The sequence below is a fragment of the Octodon degus genome, unplaced genomic scaffold (genome assembly GCF_000260255.1).
Source record: "Octodon degus isolate 3935 unplaced genomic scaffold, OctDeg1.0 scaffold00006, whole genome shotgun sequence".
NCBI lineage: Eukaryota > Metazoa > Chordata > Mammalia > Rodentia > Octodontidae > Octodon > Octodon degus.
In genome coordinates, this window is record NW_004524582.1 from 14846585 (window position 1) to 14864789 (window position 18205).

Below are 18205 nucleotides of genomic sequence, written 5' to 3' on the forward strand. Positions count from 1 at the left end.
CTGGCTGGCATGTGGTGCTGGGGGATTGAACCGCGGTCCCTGTGCTTTGCTAAGCTTGTTCTAAGTAGGTGCTTTAGACCACTGAGCCATCACACCAGCCCCAACGGTGTGCTTCTTAAACACCCTCCTGCTCTCCGCTTCTCGGGGAGCAGACTGCCGCACCACCTGAGAATGACTGCAGTAGACGTCATGCTGGTGAGGAAAACTAGCACGATGGGGATTAACATTATCCGAGTTGTTGTTAAGATTCCCAGTCCCTAATAGCTCTGTGAATTAAAGCGCCTGCAAGCAGGCGCAGGGGCCAGTGTTCAATCCCAGGCCTGCCATGCCAGCCCCGCCCCCCACAGTGCGCTGAGACTGGGAGTGGTGGCTCACGCCTGTAATCCCAGTTCTTGGGAGGCTGTAAACAGGCGGATCACTACAAGTTCGATCTAGTAGTGAGACCCTGCACATCTTGTAGACCCTTCCTTAAAATTAAAAAAAAAAAAAAAAGAATGAATGAATTCCAGTCCCTATACTGAAGCTTCCTGAATTATTGCATGCTGTCCTTCTGAACTCCAAGATGAGTGTGTACTTACCAGACAGAAGAAGTTAAATAACAGCACTAGACAATGTTGCTTATGAGCATAAGAAATCAAATGTACTTTTCTGTCTTTCATATGCCTAGAATAGAGGAGCACTAGCAGTAGCTGCAGCTACCTTATGTTATCTCTCTACTAATGGCTTACAGTATAAGCTTTAATCCTCTTCTGTGATAGTTTCATATAATTCTATCTAAGTCAAATAATAAATGTAATAAGTTAAGCCCTTTTATACAAAGTTGAATTTTTATTTGAACATTTCCCTAATTCAGTTATCCATTTGTTGTTATATAGACCTAACTTAATCATTCAAATACTATTCAACAACCTATTTTAATAAAGTATTTTCTAGATTTAAATCACATGTATCAAGAGCCAATACACAACATCAGTGTAGTTGGATGAAATTTTGCTAGGCCATTTAAGCAAGCAAAGGTCAAGCAAATGAACCAAGGCCAAGGAACGTAAACAATTTGGGCATTAAAACAACTGAAATTATAGTACCCAGGCTCCAGTTTTAGAATTTATTGACACTACTAAATAGACCACTTAGTAACAAGCCAATGGACTTTTCCAAAATGAAACAATTGGCACAATAAAATGCACTTAAAAAGATTTATATCCTATAAGCATCTTTCTAAGAAAGAACATTGACATGGAACTTACAGCAGCTCACTAACTCAAGAACAGAACTTTCTGATATTAGCAACACTATTTAGAATAACTTGAGATTCCTTCCCCTCAGGAGCTAATTGACTTTCCTCAAAGGACCCCAGAAATCTCTGGACCAGTCTTCAGTGATGGCAAATTGCTACCAGTGTCTCAAAACAACTCCCTGAATGTACAATTCTAAGGTTTTGGGTTTTTTGTTGGTTTTTTGTTTGTTTGTTTGTTTGTTTGTTTGTTTTTGTTTTCTTTTGCATTATGTACTGATGATGGTAGCTCGATCATTTCTACTATATGCCAATAGGCAGAGTAAGGGGTGTTCCAACAGCAACCCTTAAGAGAGTCTTGGATAAATATAAGTGGCGATAAGAAGACTGTAGTTGCTTTGCTATGACTTTAGCACACATTACCAAGACATCCTCTTTCAAGCAAATTGTGTTCCTACGGCACCCCTGGACATAGAAAAGAAAACTACATCCAGTCCCACCAACAAACTTCCATGACTACAAGCATTTGAGTGGGGATAAGTAGTAATTTTGCTGCAACATATTATAGTTGTCTCAGTCTTGTAGATATTGGGAATATCTATAAAATTAGATAGATAGATAGATAGATAGATAGATAGATAGATAGATAGATAGATAGATCTACTTCCTTTTCCAATCTAGAACAAACTTTAGCTCTGACTTTCAAAGAGGCAAGAAACTGAATCCCTAAATGTTAGCTTCTCAAAATCTACCACCTCTCCTAGTGCTTTCCTGGACATTACAACTGGGAATGTGACATCTTCCCTGAACTGCATCATTCACAATGACTATGAGCTCCCTGGTATTTTTTGTTGCTTGTTTGTGAAGCTTATTATACCAACACATTCTGGCCCTGTCACTAATGAGTTGGATGACATCATTCATATCAACCAAACACTCCAGCCTCTACAAAATGATGAATATACACTGGTGTTTTCCAGAACCACTTTCCCCGGAAAAAAATCAGAGGTTTCCACGTGAGGAAGGAGAAATGGAGGAAGGAACTGAGTGCACATCTTTGTGCATTCTCTGACCTCCCCTCCAGCCTGAGCACCTCCATCTCTATTTGCTATTTATAAGCATCTCCAGTTAGATTTTCTTGGAAGTCTGGTCATGCTGCACTAAAACACACCTAAAAATCTCTGAAGTAGAAGGCTTCTAAAACTCTTTCTACTCATTCTAAGATTCTGTTAGGTTGTCAGTTTATATAGGCTTTTGAGTTTGTCTAAACCACAAAAGAGTCTAGACTTTGAAGGCTTGCTCCTCTTGGCACCTATTGCTTTCTTTTATAACACTGTTCTGTGCATTCTATTACCATTATGATTTCAATCATCAGCTACACACCAGTGACTGTTAGCAAATCCAACCTGAAGTGGAGATAGATATTTGTAGTTGCTGCCCAGACATTTCCTGAAAATTACCTAAGGGAATCTCAAGCCCATATTGAATCTATTATATGTCTGCCATACACCCTCCAAACCTGCTCCTTCTTCAGTACGTTTTACCTCTATTTTTAGCAACATCAGCCAACTAGATACCAAAAATAGTCACACAAGACATCTTAGACTTATTTCCTTTATATCCTACCTTGTTTTCATAAATGTGTCCTGCTGGTTCTCTCAGTGATATCTCTTTACAATTTTTTTCCTACACATTGCATCTTCCACCAAAATCCAGGTTGTCATCATCTATCTGTCTGATAGCAATAGACTGACAACTGTTCCCAATATCTCCTTCCTTTGATTTGTCTTCCATGCTGCATTTGCAGTTCTTTACAGCATCCAGAACTTATCCCTTTACTCTCTTTGCTAAGAGAATTACACAGCTAACATATACCTAATGCACACGACTGGTCATCAACTCATTAGCCTGACACTGCATACGAGTTGCAATATGGACCTGCTGTCGCTTTTTAATTTAGACATTCACTCTAGCATCCACAAACACAGTGTGCCTTATCAAAACACGAGCCACTACAAAGCATTCACAGGATACTTACCAAACATTAAATTGCTAGATGCCATTCAAAAATATGACTATTAAGCAGTCTCTTATGAAGGTCCAAGTGACTAGAAGGACTTCAGGTGATTTACATGTATTCTAAACTATTTAAACCAAAAACCATTGACCTACTTACTGGAAATAACTACACCATCCTCCCCTCAGTACAACATAAGTATTAATGCTTTTGTTTCTTGGCTCCAATTATTTGCTTTCTTGTCATAAATTTTTCCTATGTCTTTCCCTGAAAGCGCAAATGAAATAGAAGTGTATCCTTTAATATTCAACTTAGGTACCTCAAAAAATCACTGCCATACCCTTTCGTCTTGCATCTCCACTGCTGTCACACATGTTCCAAATGCATTTGTTTGTTTGATTGTTAGAGATGTCGCATCACACTAGCCATGAGCATGCCCCTCTTCCATGGAGCGCTTTGAATTTATATGGTTATTTTATTCACCTCTACACCCTCAAACTCTGGTCCCCAGAGAGACAAGCATCTAATTGTGACACATAAAGAACTATAGCAGTAATTTAAATAGTCATAATTTAATTTAATTAATCACTTCTTGCCAAGGAAATCAGGTCTCCAAGTACAACATGGGATAGACCTTTTCTGGCTCTCCTTGCATAATTTTTCTCCAATCAAGAGAAAATTTATCATCTAGCTACAGCCCAACTGAATCATAGTTTACTGTGGCTGTATCTGGTCTCTATTTGAGCTATAGTGAGAGTTGGTAGGGTGACTCTGGGCACATATTTTGCTTTAGTTATATAGTATCAATGTTAGGATCCTCTCAGATCTCCATTTTTCAAACCATTTAGGCAAAAAGAAGTTCTGTTAGCCTATATTTGTCAGGTTCTGAGCACTACTGGGAGCCGAAGGCTGTACCATAGAATTTATCACTTCTATTCCTATCTTCTGTTTACCTAAGCACTGTAGACAATAAACAAAGCCCCTTCGTGATATTAAAGGCAATGAGCAAAGCCACTTTTTTATATGTGACACACTGAAAGAGCTATCATGCCTACTCTCTGTCCCAGCACAGCTGATGTGTGTCCCTAACCTGTAGTGACCATCCAATCATAAAAGTAATATAGAAAATATATGAAGTAACGGGCCATCGAGAGAAAATGTTGCTTTGTCAACGATCCCAAGTATGCATCTGTGTGATGGACTACAAGGACTCCATGGAAGATTATTGTCTTTAGAGTAAATAATACACTTCATTCCCCAGGTCTCAAAGCCTGTATTTAAATGATTATTCATAGGTGTTAGGGGAGACTTTAAGCTTTAGCTCAGCAATTCCCAACATAAAAATGGGTAATGTTTCAAAACCCTTGTTTATACGTCACATGCCCAGCGACTCACTGCTGCCTCTTATATTGTATCCTAAATCCCAGGCCAACTCTCAATCTGTTTATCTCATTCCACTCCTGAAGGATACTCAGTGATGCTGACCCTCTCTTACAACACTGTGCCTTTGGGGAAATGTCCCCTTTGTTCCTAGGCAAGTGGCCTGCATAGACACTTCTACTGGATTTGCAAGTTACGGGAAAGATGAGACAGCAACGACGAGCAGCAAATGTGGTCAGGTGGTGCTAAGAATCATAATCTTTATATTCCTAAGCATGCACTCAACAAATACCCTTCTCTAAATTGTTATTGCTCATTAGGATCAAAGAAAAATAGCCTGTACTATCTAGAGAGAGATTTTTCAGAATTTGAAATGACTCTCACCCTCTCCTCCCTCACCTAGACGAAGCATAATCATGGTTATAAAAAGGTTTGACATTGAATCTCAGACTGTCTGACCTCTTCTCTATATTTTCAATTTTACCCCTAATTCCTTTAAGTGTTCATTGTAATTAGCATTCTTAAAATGAGTTTTAAATGGGTGCATTGTAGGAAATAATTCCCTGTTTTGAAGCACTTTAAGACCAAATATATTTACTGTTTTGAGTACATGTATTTCGAGTAAATATATAAACTAAATCTTTTCAAATTAGAAAATACCTTTTAAATATTTAAATGTAAAGGATTTTTTGAATTTCATTTATTTCACCAATTGGTTCTGCTTAACATTCTAAAGCCCGGTCCACTCTCAATTTTCCATGCTAAGGAAGGGGGATCAGTGGCCTGGATAATCTAAAACAGCAGACAATTTTAAAAGCCCTTGTATTTGGCCTGGGCACACTTTACAATCAAATTCTGATTATCCACACTAATAAAAGCCAGAGCAGGCACCTTGAAAAAGATCCAAAACCAAGACAGATCTGCTCTTCTTATACAGGGCACCCCAGGAAAGAGAGCCACAAAGCACAGTGAGAGGAAAACAGGGTCCCAGACACTGTCAGTGTTGGCCACCAGCTATCCAATACACATGCATACATGCATACACATATGTACATGCACGCATACGCACATAGATAGATTGTCCACATCAACACAGTTAATAGTCATCCTTAGATTCACAGAGTTATATTCAAATACCCCAAGGAAAAACAAATCATAGTAATCATGTTATTTGAAATAGTTTAAGGACAGCTTTGTCAAATGAAGTAAAATTGCTTTTAGGGGTGCTTTTGTCCCATCAGACACCCAGCCTCTGCCACATAGTACCAAGCTCACAGTAACATACTCAGAAGACAGCATAAGAGAAAAAGGTGAAAACGGCTGTGTGCTGCAGTAGAGACAGCACTGCCCTGGTGTAAGGAAGCCTGAGACTTTGTCCCCGGTTGATATCTGTCCATGCCAACAGTTGTATGTGCATTCAGGCAAAAAGAGCAGCAGGTGCAAAGGTACAGAGGCATGAAGGTCAGGGTGTTATTCTAAGAATTACTTGTGCTTTATCTTGGTTAAAGAACAAAAGATTCGTGGAACAGCAACACAGGAAATTCCATAAATCATTGGAGATGAAATTACAAAGACTTTTCTGCCATCTAAGAAGCTCAAAAGTCACCCTACAGAAGATTAGATGACATCAAATTTTCTTACTAATGATTAAAATACATTGAATACTTACAGTTTACCCAATACTTTCCTAAGCATTTGATTGGAAATGCATTTGATATTTATAACAATTCAAAGATAGACACTCTTACTGCTCTCACTTCATCAGTAAGAAAACTGAGGCCCACACATGTCCATTGTCTCCCAAGTTTGCACAACTCTAAGTGGTGGAGTCAGGGTTCAAACTTTAGAGCTCATTCTCTCTTTTCAACAAATAATAAGGCTGTCAGGATTTGAAATGCAAGAAGCAGTGTGTAAGAGAGATTGGAAGAAGTGGAAAGGAAGGAAGGAGAAAGCATGGTGGTAAATTCCAGAACTAAAGAAGAGGTGAAGTAATTTAAAAAGAAGTGCCATTGAGAGAATTGGGATGTAGCACAAAAATATCTCTGTATTGGCCTAATAATTTTTAAAGAATCACTTCACCTGCCCACCAATGAACATAGCTGAAAAGCAACTTCTACTGGATGAACAGGTTTAGGAAATAGTAATAGAACTAGGACTCTTTTTTCCCAATAAAATGTTGGCATATATTCATTGAAATAACAAACACCCTGTCTTAACTGACTGATCTAGTGTTAACAAGGAACATTCATGAACAGCTATTTGGGTCGATACACAGAGCCCACACTTCAAATAAATTATTGAGATACAACTATTTGTTTCCTGTTTCTCAAGGTTAAATACAAAGGAGTCATACGTTGACTCAATTAATCTTTCTCTGTAACATCCATGTGCAACTACTAAAAGACAAAGGAGGAATAGCATAGGAAGAGATGAAAAAAATTAGAGCCATGTTACAGCTTACCAAGATATTTGTAAATGTCTTAAGAAAATCAGAGTCACTTTGTAAATAGTCTTACAGCAGGAAAGAGACTGCACTCATGTGAATCTGTGAGTGAAGAGATAAAGACTGGAACTGTTTACTGAAAATTCTTAAAGACCTCCCTGCCTGGTGGTTTTCTATTTTATTTTTGCTGATTATCTATTTTAAATGCTCACAATTAGCTTATAGTACTTTACACACACACACACACACACACACACACACACACACACATCATTCCTAAGCATATAAAAAGTATCCATTTTCCTAGGAACCTGACCAATACCAAAGAATACAACAGCAGGCAAGCAGATCCTTGTCAATAAATCAGCCAAGTATGCCAATAGCAGCGGCAACAGATCTTTTCAATTCTGCCTATGAAGCCAACTAAGGTACAGAAAAACTAAAAGACTTAAAGAATCTGTCCATTCTGAAATAAGGGAAAGTAGGAAATTTTGAAAAAGGTGAATGGCTTAGAGCTGCTGAGCCCAAAAGTACATGTGTGCACAAACAGCCTGTCTTGGTCATAATCACCATGTCTACTGTGGCTTTTCTCAGTGTCTGAGTATGTGGCTTGACTGCCTATCATTCCATCGTATCTCATGCTGTCATTCCAATTAAATGCCGCAGAGTAGGTGGCATTATAAATAAGAGAAATTTATACCAATTAAAATGGAACTAAGAAAACCAACTCGATAGTCCATGGACAAAACTTCTCCCACAAAACCATTTCCCAGAGTCAGAAAATGACTGGGTGCTTCCTTCTAAGAAGAAGTCCAACTCATGAGCCTGTCATCTTCATGACTTAATCATCCCCAAAGGCCAAACTTTCTAATGTCATCACATTGGAAATCAGGGCTTCCAAACATGAATTTGAGAGAAAAACACAAGTATTCAGTCTATAATATGCATTCTCTTTCTAAAAAGCCTAAGACTAGAATTTCCAGAATTCGAATGCATTTGCAATGACAAGGAAAATAACAATGCTAAAAAGAAGAGAATATGTATCTGAAAAAGGAAAGAGAAAAATTCATTCATTAACTATGAATAATGCCTCATGAGGCACTGCCATATATTAATGCATGTTAATAAAGACCTATACATAAATTAATATTATATTAAAGCTTTATTTATGTTAATAAAGACTTCTAGTTCAAGGTGGGGAATGAAGCATACATATTTAATTCTCCTCCTTACAACTCCAATGAAATGACAGTAATTAAAGAAAGCAATCCACAACTGAACTGAAATCAAAAAAGGCTCCCATGGAATTGCTGTACTCAAATAATTCTGGAAAATAGAAAGGAAAAAGTAGCAGTCTGCCTGAGAAATCAAGGCAAAGCATTCCCAGGTAACCTCACACATGGAAGACCACCAGTAAGGATTGGGAAGGTTCTCCTAAAGAGTGCTGGATGGACCTGTGTGGAAGAGAATAACCTTCACTCTGCATGGCCCATCGTGTAGATCTTATGTTCTGCTCCTGGCCCGGCTGGTCTCTTTCCCCCATGAACAGAGCAGTTTGTGGTGCTTCACCCTCATGCTGGAGTCCTCAGAAATGCCCCATGAAAGTGAGAGAGGAGGTGCCCAGAGGAACTGCTGTCATAGGTACTGGTGAATCTGAGACATGTAGAATAAATCCCAGAGCTGAGCTGGAAGGCCAGTGGAGATAGGAAATTCAAAATTCAAATGTGAACGCCCTCCTCTTTCTTGAAGTCCTTGTTATTGGGCAGGTACTTGAGGTTTAAGTCTTGGCCACCTCCCCTCCTATGTAGTACTTTATAAAAGCATTAACACCCCCCACCCCTGCATACTCACCCAGAACTCATTCCATGGAAGCACCCTGTTCTGCCAATAGCACTAACTTCAGAGGGAGCCTAAATCAGTCTCTTATATTAACCAACATAGGCTTTCCTTCATAAACATGAGCCAGCACCTAAGACCATCAGTCAATGGACAAAAACAAGTAAAAGATAAAAATAAAATAAATATGTAATAGCTCAAAAATAGCACAAATGATGCCAGAAAGAATTTAATATTTTAGCCCAAAGATGCAGTGATTAGTTACCATTTAATTTTTAATTTTTATAAATTGGCAAGCTATAATAGTGTATTTATGCACTATAAAGAGATGATATGACTTGTGAATATAATGTGAGGAGGCTAGTTAACACAGCTACTACTGAAAGCACTCAACGTTCTTGTGGGGTGAACATTTAAAAGGCCCCTCTCTTTGCAGTTCTGAAATGCACAGTACTAAAGTTATATTCATCTGCAGCATGCCAAAAAGAAAAAAGAAAGCTGCGTTCCTCCTGTCTGCCTGAACTTCGCACCCTTGGCCTACGATGTCTTCATTTCCTCATCCTCTACCTCGTAAACTGCCTCCCTGATTCCCCTCCTTTTATCAGAACAGTTGTTTCAGATTCCACACATAAGAGAGAACACATAGAATTTGCTCTTCTGTGCCTGGCATATTTAGTTTGGTAAATAGCCCTCCAATTCTATCAGTGTTGACAGATTTTTTTAAGGATGAGTAATATCTCATTGTATATATGCAGCACATTTTCTTGTGCATTGCTCTGTGGATGGACACAGGTTGGTTCCTTCATTTGGCTAAAAGAACAATCCTGCAATGAGCCTAGGTGTGCAGGCATCTTGTAATGAACTGATTTCACATTATACCCAGAAATAAGATTGTTAAATTGAGAACTTAAGTTTTAAAATTAGCATTATTAAATGAATTGAGGCATGACAATATCTAGACAATAAAGCCTGAATTCTTTAAAATGAAGAAAAGAATTTGTTCCTAAAGACTAGAACTATCTTTGGCATCAAGTGTTTAACAGAGTGATTAAACAATAAAATGGACATAACTCAGGTCCAAACACAGCTAAAGGATAGTAAATTACAAGGAAAAGTTGAGAAAATCAACACCAATAAGAAGCACTAAAAGAGGTGCCCAAGATTCAACCAATGCAATTTTTGAAAACAAGAAGAGATTAGCATTAGGAAATTTGTAGTGAAAAGTCTGAAGCTTCGAGAAGTGATTCAGTTTTTCAGTAGTGCATAAATTGGGTCTGATACATTACAGATGTGTCTTTTCCTACAATCAAGATGTGTAAATGTGGCCTTGATGGTTGGTTGTTCCTGGTTTGCCTCCACTGTGATTGGTCAGTGCCTGTGTCAATCTAGCATACACCTGTGACTGACCATTGCTGTCTGCATGCTGTGTATCAGCTGCTAAGCGCCTGACTGCCACTCCTGCCTAAGCAATACTTTTCCATGATTAATTTCATGGCACCATGGTACAGTCAAAACAAGAAGCAGTTTGTGATCTCAGTGGATCTCAAATTTGAAACTAGAAGAATGAAATAAGGATTATTTCTGGTCTTAGCAACTTGTAAGCTATGACGAATTTCTTGAGTAAATGTTGGCTTCTTGCTTTTTTTCTTTGCACCCAAGAAATAAGTAAATGCTTTAGATTTGCATCTTTCAATTTTCTTTCTCGTTTTCTGTTTTCTTTTCTTTTCTCTTGTCTTTCCATACAAAAAAACAAATCTATCCAGCTGCCATCATTCCAGAAGAATAGCAAGGGCAGCCAACGAGTCAAGTCCCGAACAGAATGTTTTCATCCAAAAATTTAGTAGAAAATGGGTTACAAGACAGAGAGCTGAAATTGGTTGAATGAAAGCAATCGAGAAGCAGTCCAGAGAATGTGGGACTTGGCACTGACATCCACGGCAGGTAGATAAAATGTATTTCTTAGATGGGCTTGTGTGGACTAGTTAAATTTGTTTTCTAAAGTAGCAGTCTGTGTAGAATCACTGTAAACTTGGCTTAAACCCAGTTCATACAATGATCTTGTTCCTTCTCCCTCATTATAGTGAATAAAAATATCTTCAAGTGTCTTAACTGTGGACTCTTCCTTTGACACACCGGAGCAGAGATGATCAAAAGTGACCCCCAAATCTACCAACAGAAAATCCAAGTCAGATACATCCAAGAAAGCAGCATCCTGGCATCCAGTGCAGCACAGAGGGTTCATAATGATGTTCATTATACTAAGGCCTTTGCCTCCTTGTGCATCATAAACTGGAGATCCCACTCGGAAGCGTGAATGGAGTAACTTAGGCACTGGTTAATATTTGTGGGATTTTGCAGAGTGTGTTCACCCCTTAAGAGCTTTCTCTGAAATATTGGGAGTTATAAGCTCATAAGAACTATAGAACTGGGTCTTAAATGTCATTTTCATAGCTCCTCTGTGGCTCACTGAGAAAGCAAACAAAATACTGCCAAGTTACCTGCTGTTTCCACACCCCGCATACCTTCTGGCCAAGCATACTGGGCAGAGCCAGCTTCACACAGGGTTAAAAGTCATGGGAATTCCGTGCTTAAAAATTTTGCAAGACTCTGGTTCTGTATGCACAGCGATAACCTGCATTTTCTTCTCGGCCTCGTAGTCTAACAAACACATTTTACAGGTTTTACAATGTTCTTTACAACTCACCTAAAACTCGTAATTTTCCTCCTGCTTATACCACTTATTTATTTATTAGATTTATATTGTGCTTTCCTCCAAAAAGCTCAGGGCACCGCACAGCCAACTGTTATATAATAGACATTAAACTCTTCTTTGAAACCATCAACAACAAAGTAGCCAGAGGAGAGGCAGAAAGGACAGAACATGCCTGGGAGAGGGAAGGGCCGTGGATCAGGTGAAATACACAGTCCAGGAGGTCAGGAGGCCCCGAGAAACAGATGCCCGCCCCTCCTCCAGTCTGCCACTTGCCCTCCTCTTGCAAAGACCAGACACTGTCCTCTACTTCAAACCAAAGGATCCAAGTACGTCCATTGTTCACAGGAGCCAGCAGAAAGCATCTACCAAGGGCTCGGATTCCCCAGGAGGTGTATCCGCATACAGATACTCCTCCACGCACCACAGGTGGAAAGAGCACTGTGCTACACCACGGAACACTGAAGGTTTTTGTTTTGAGTTTAAAAATGCAACTCCTGGTCAGTTCTCAGCTCTCCTGAATGGTTATAACTTCCAAAAGCTATACAGGTTTTCAGAGGCCAGGGAAGCACAAAAGTTCAAAAATTCTCAAAACCAAACAGTGACAAACTGATCTCAGATTTCTTTTTTTTTTTTTTTTTTTTTTTCATGGTTTCACTTTGTAGTGCAGACTAGCCTTAAATTAACTGGGTAGCCTAGGCTCAGCTTGAACTCACAGTGATCCTCCTGCTTCAGCCTTCTGAGTACCTGAACTACAGGCAAGTACCAGCTTTGAAATCTCAGACCACAGTTATCCAGCAAAACCATGTACTTATTGACTCCCTGAATCTATAGTGCAGACAATCGAGGAAGAGATGATAGGAGTGAGAAAACAGGGAATCTATCTTACTTTTTAATCAAAACAAGAAAGGGCCTTTCCCACTAATTGGAACAGGCAACCTAAGTCTCCTCATCAGCAAATGTAATCCCAGAAAGGAAAAGATAATACTATGGGAATCAGCATGGTGTTAGTATTCCACGAGCTCTATGTGTCAGGTGCTCTTGAATTCCCATTACATATGTACCCTAGCACACGTCTACTGAATGGGCACAACTGCTCTCTTACTTTACACTTAAGGAAACAGAGGCCTAAACAAGCTTTTTGCCCCGACTGTGCTGATAAGTGCTTGAGGTAGGGTCCAGACCCAGGGCTTGTAGGCTAAGAAACAAGCAAACATAGAAAAGACAGCCCAGGAGTTGACAAAAATACCAGCCTGAGACTCTGGACAGAGCACATTGGATCAGGTTCTGCACCCATGGAAACGCTCCACAGAGAGCCACTAGCACAACAGCAAGTTAGAGGCCACGACAGAAGGCCACGACAAAGAGGCCTTAGGAGAAGGAAGGAGCAGTTCTCAGGCAGAACATGAGACGACCCACCTCCAGGCAAACTGAGAGAAGCAGCGCACTGAGACCTGCGGAAGGCGGGAGGCCAGGATGGGCCAGCTAGGGCTGCGCCAGTCTAAAGTGAGCAAGGACTTGTAAAGAAAGTGCAAAACGTTTCTTCTCTGGATGTTTTTCAGAAGCTAATGGATTTTCAAGCAAACAAGTTGAATTCACCTCTGCCCAAATGCCACTAGGTGTCCCTCTCTTCCAAACCCTGAGGGCCTATCAGAGGTTGGTGGCGAACCTATAGCACAAGTGTTAATGTGGTTGTTTGTTTGTTTGTTTGTTTGTTTGAAAAAAAGGCCAGGGAGATGGCTCAGTAGAATAAGTGCTTCCCTGGCAAGCACAAGGGTCTGAGTTCAATGCCCCATTCCACCAAAAAAAAAAAAAAAGTTTGGGGCCAGGGAGATAGCTCAGTGGAATAAGTACTTGCCTGGCAAGCGGAAGGGCCTGGGTTCTGGCCCCCGGTCCCCAAAAAAAAAAAAAAAAAAAAAAAAAAAAAAAAAAAAAAAAAAAAAAAAAAAAAAAAAAAAAAAAAAAAAAACACTAAAATTCATACCAACCTGGAGATAGAGAAAGAAACCTTACTTAACACTGATGCAAGGTCCAATGGGCTTCTTAGGACTCATTTTTACTGGAGATGGAGTGCCAGAAGCATGCTGCTGCAGGCTACCCCACAAGGTGGTATTTAATAGCTGTTCAGACCTCCCCGGGGTTCCCAAGAGTTAAAAGCCGTTCTTTGGAAGATAGATGAGAATATAAACACTCAACAGGAAATTCACTTACTCAACAGCTTTAAATTTCCTCTTTGCCCATGTTGGAGGTTTTGTGCATAGTGCTGAACAAAAGTGAATATTGCCCTTGCTTTTGTGTGATTTTACTACTGCAGAAAACTTACTTTAAAAGATGGTGGCTACTACTGTTTTCCTTTTCCTTTTTTTTTCAAAGTTTTATTGATAAACAGATAGCAATGAGACAGTTTCAAATCAAATCGGAAGTACAGTTTCAACAAATAATACACTGCATATATTCTTCTTAGTGGTTAATTGCTGTACAAGAAGCAGACTTGAGATCCTACTTACAAACACCATTAGAAAAAATCATTCTATTCATTAAGAGAATGCAACTATATATCTATCCTAACCACTTTAAATACACAGATACAAAATGGACATTCATCGGTATACCCCATTTTACTACTGTTTTTCTAGATTCTGTCACTAAATACATAAGGAAATTTCTCAGAAGAAATACATGATGGGTTTAGGGGAATTGCCAACTGTTGGTTTGGAGGCATTTTGAAGAGTAGGTAAAAAGTTTGGTTGCTGCAAGTTTTTCTAATCTTTGTTTGTTTTAGTTGGTTCTTATATCAATATGAATTATAAAACTATAAAAATACCTAACTATAAAAATCAATACCTTATTAAGTCAGATCATTTTGTGGTGACTTTCACCCTTCATTGTGGTCATATCTGCAAAGATTACAACCAGATGGACTTGAACATTGCTGAACCTTCCTCATTGCTTGGACTCTGGGTTGTTTGCTTTGCTAAATTTTGATTATGCAGACCTTGGGTACTTTAATTCCTTGGGATTATTCTTCTGATAGCTATTGCAATATTCTCCCTGATATGTTGTAGACCCTCAAGAGTCTTCAGTGTATCAACTCAGCTCTTCTTAGAACAAGGAGCAATGTCATTATGGCTACAATAACAGAAAGACAAGGAAGGCAGAATGAGTTATCCAACTAAGGTGACACCATGACTTCTGAAATCTGTACTGAGACCAAATAAGTCCAATACAGTGATGACCAAAAGAGTCACCAGTACCCAACCAAGGTCAAATCTGAAAGGCTGGCCCACAGGGGAAGACTGAATTCAACTCACGTTCACCTCTAGTTTCCTCCTTACAATCTATTTAACATGTAAACAAGCTCTCATCTAACTTTAGCAGCCTAGCTTTCAGTCAAGCACAGGCTACAAATTGCATCCCCAGATGGCCAAGTGCTGAGCAGTAGCCACTCAAGCTATTTCTACAGGTCACTTCTTTTATCTGTCTATAGGTTCTGCCTCTTCATGTGACTGGATTGAGCTCTTTAACCTTGTACTGGAACAAGGTGCTGCTCCCTTCATGAGACATTTCTTTTTTCAAATAAACTGCTACATGTATTATGTCCAAAGTTGTATCACATTGCTTCAGAGGCTGGGCAACTTGGCAAAGTCACCCTAGTAAAAAGTAAAATCAGACAGACGCCCAGCTCAGAGGTCGAACTCCTGAGCCCATCTTCAGAATCATTGGGTTCTCACCCTTTTCCAGGGCTCTGTTGCATCCCTCTGATCTGCCTGACTTCCCTTCAGATAAGAAATCTAACAAAGATTCCCTTTTACCTTCTCTCCTAGAAGGCCAGATTATTTAATCTGTTACCCTGGCCACAAAGAAATCTTCTGGGAGAATGCCAAAAAAAAAAAAAAAAAGAAAAGAAAGAAAAGAAAAGAAAAGAAAAGAAAAGAAAAGAAAAGAAAAAGACCATGTAGTGAGAAAGGTAGCACAGAATTCTGGCTTACCAGGACATTTTCAGACATTCTGTAAGAAGAGCTTTGCATCACAGAGCAGAAAATAATATAGACAGTCTCCCCTGGGAGATGTATTCCATGTGCCAGTTATAGCAATTACGGCAGGTCTGGGAAACAGCAGTAGACACTGAGAAGTATAGGCAGCCTGGGTTGCACCAGGTCCAACCTGATCCTACCTTCCTCCCCGCCCCCACTTAGAAAACTCCACACCACCTTGACCCTGCAGATGGCTCTTCTCAGTGTTTAACTTTTAGCATCAAGGACTCATTCACAGAGCCCTCCCTTGGCTGCCCAATCCAGAGGAGCCACTTCCGTAGAAGCCTTTCTCACAATGCCATCTTTTCATAGTGGAACTCATCATAAGAGGTAATGATTTCCTTGACTGACTTCCCTTCTCTTGTTAGTGTGTTATTAATTTTCTGAAAATGCTGCAACAAAATGTTAGAAAAACGAGCAGCTTGAACAACAGAAATGGATTCCTTCTCAGTTCTGGAGCAAGAAGCTCAAAGCTCACATGGGTACCCTCAGTATGCCACCCCAAGGGAGCCTCAGGGTAAATATTTCCCTGCCTCCTTCTAGTTCCTAGGCATAGCCACTGGCCCCAGGAACTTCTTAGCTTATGGCTGCATCACTCCAGCCTTCCTCTGCTGTACACAGCATTCTTCAAATATGTCTCTGCACCCAAATTTCCTTCTCAGAGGCCATCAGTCTTGTTGAATTATGGGTCCACCCTACTTTAGTGTGATCTCATCTTAATTTAGCTAATTATATCTGTAAATGACTAATGCTAGCTTCCAGAACTGTGAGAGAATACACTAGTGTCCTCTAAACTTCATAGCTTGTAGGAATTCCCCATAGCAGTCCTCGCACGCCACCACAGAAAAACTCACTGGGCTTTGTTAAACCCAGGGATTCACACCTTATAGGACCAAATAAATATGATCTCATTAGCTATCGACAACCCTTTATTCCTTTCGCGGGGAGATGTGTGTTTTAGAAAAGTAAATCTAGTCTTTTTGTTTTACAGATGAGGAAATCAAGATTCAAAGAGGATGATGACTTGAGTCCTCACACGTGGTAGGATGGAAATGGCTCAGACGCCATGTCCTGCCTGAGTTCTCTTGCCCATCAGGCAGTTTTCTCTTTCCTTTCCTTCTCAGTGTCTCTGGTAAGTGAAGTGCCTCGGGGAACCTTTGGCTTGCCCTTGAGCTCATTAGAAACAGAAGAGGTATTTTTTCCAACTAATGAAGGGAACTGTGAAGGAAATTACTTAATATTTTTCCCTCCAGTAAGAGAAGCTATTGTCACTAAACAGCAGTTGAGACAAATACATTCATGAGCAAGAGCACCTGATTCTATGTGAACTGTGACTAAAGTAGGCTGGGACTCAGTGCAATTATAGCTAGCTTGGTCTCCATCTCCATCCCAGCACCCTGTGTGCCTAAGGAGTGAGAGAAGGGATTGTGAGCATCTTCTATCTGCAAAGGAGCATAATTTGATTAACCCCACTGAGGATTCTTCTATCCTCTGCTTCTTCTCTTTTTTATTCCATAACCCTCCCAACCTCCCCAGGCACGCACAAGGCACCAGAACAATCCACTCAAGCCCTTGCACAGAGAAGCCCACTTCTCCTACCTTCCACCTGGTAGGCTGCGGTGGCTGCCCCCCAACCAAATCCTGCTGGGAAAGCCATGATTCCAGAAGCTGCAAACAGGAGCTCAACATCTCGTAATCAAGGAGCCAGGGAACCAAACAGTGTGAAGTGAACTCTCACCCTAGTGCAAAGTATCAACATGTGCATGTACAAACAAACTCACAGGCTGCTAGATAAAGGTTCAGCCTTGCTGAGAATGCAGGTCATTGTGCACGAGATAAATAACTGCACATTCTTCCCCAGCCTGCCCCTTGGCAAGTGTCGAGTTAACCTTTTCACTTTTAATGTAACCCATGGATATTGTTTATTAAAGTTATATAGTTTGCTAGAACTTTCTCTTAGCCAAACTCCCGGTTCCTCATCTGTTCTGCTTACTATGTTCCATTTTCCATTGTATGTTCTGGTATTTGCTCCCATGTTGTTTAAATAATAGGGTGAGATCAGGCCCAGTGAGTGTGGGAGAGCTTGTGGCTACCCTGCGCCTCTAGGACCTACTGGTCCCAGCCCAGGCTCAGCATGGGTGAGACCCTCTTGCACCCTGTTTGGACACCTCTCACCACTCCGCAGCACCTCCCCCACCCCGCCCTCTGAGTAGGAATTTCTGCCACATTCTGGGTACCTCCAGACCCAGTCCTAGCATAGGCCCGGTGAGTGTGTGGGAGAGCTTCCAGCTACCCTGCGCCAGTGGAACCTACTGGTCCCAGCCCAGGTATAGCATGGGTGAGATCCTTTTCCATCCCCTTGGGACGCCCCCCACCACTCCGCAGCACCTTCCCTACACTGCCTGCCCAGTAGAAATTTCTGCTGAGTTCTGGGAACCCACAGATCCAGTCCTAGCCCAGGCCCAGTGAGTGTGTGGGAGAGCTTCCCGATACCCTGTGCTGGCTTGACCTACTGGTCCCAGCCCAGGTGCAGCGTGAGTGACACCCTCTT

At 40.5% G+C, this 18205-nt stretch overlaps 1 protein-coding gene across 1 annotated transcript in view; it reads right to left on the minus strand.

Annotated features, from left to right (window-relative positions):
• LOC101590634 (cytosolic beta-glucosidase) overlaps positions 1–17424 on the minus strand; it is a 136244-nt gene extending 118820 nt beyond the window's left edge. The window contains exon 1 of the mRNA XM_023699343.1: positions 17254–17424. Coding sequence (XP_023555111.1) covers positions 17254–17311 — 58 coding nt within the window. The 5' untranslated portion in view covers positions 17312–17424. The remainder of the gene's footprint in view (positions 1–17253) is intronic.
• Between the last annotated feature and the right edge of the window lie 781 nt (positions 17425–18205).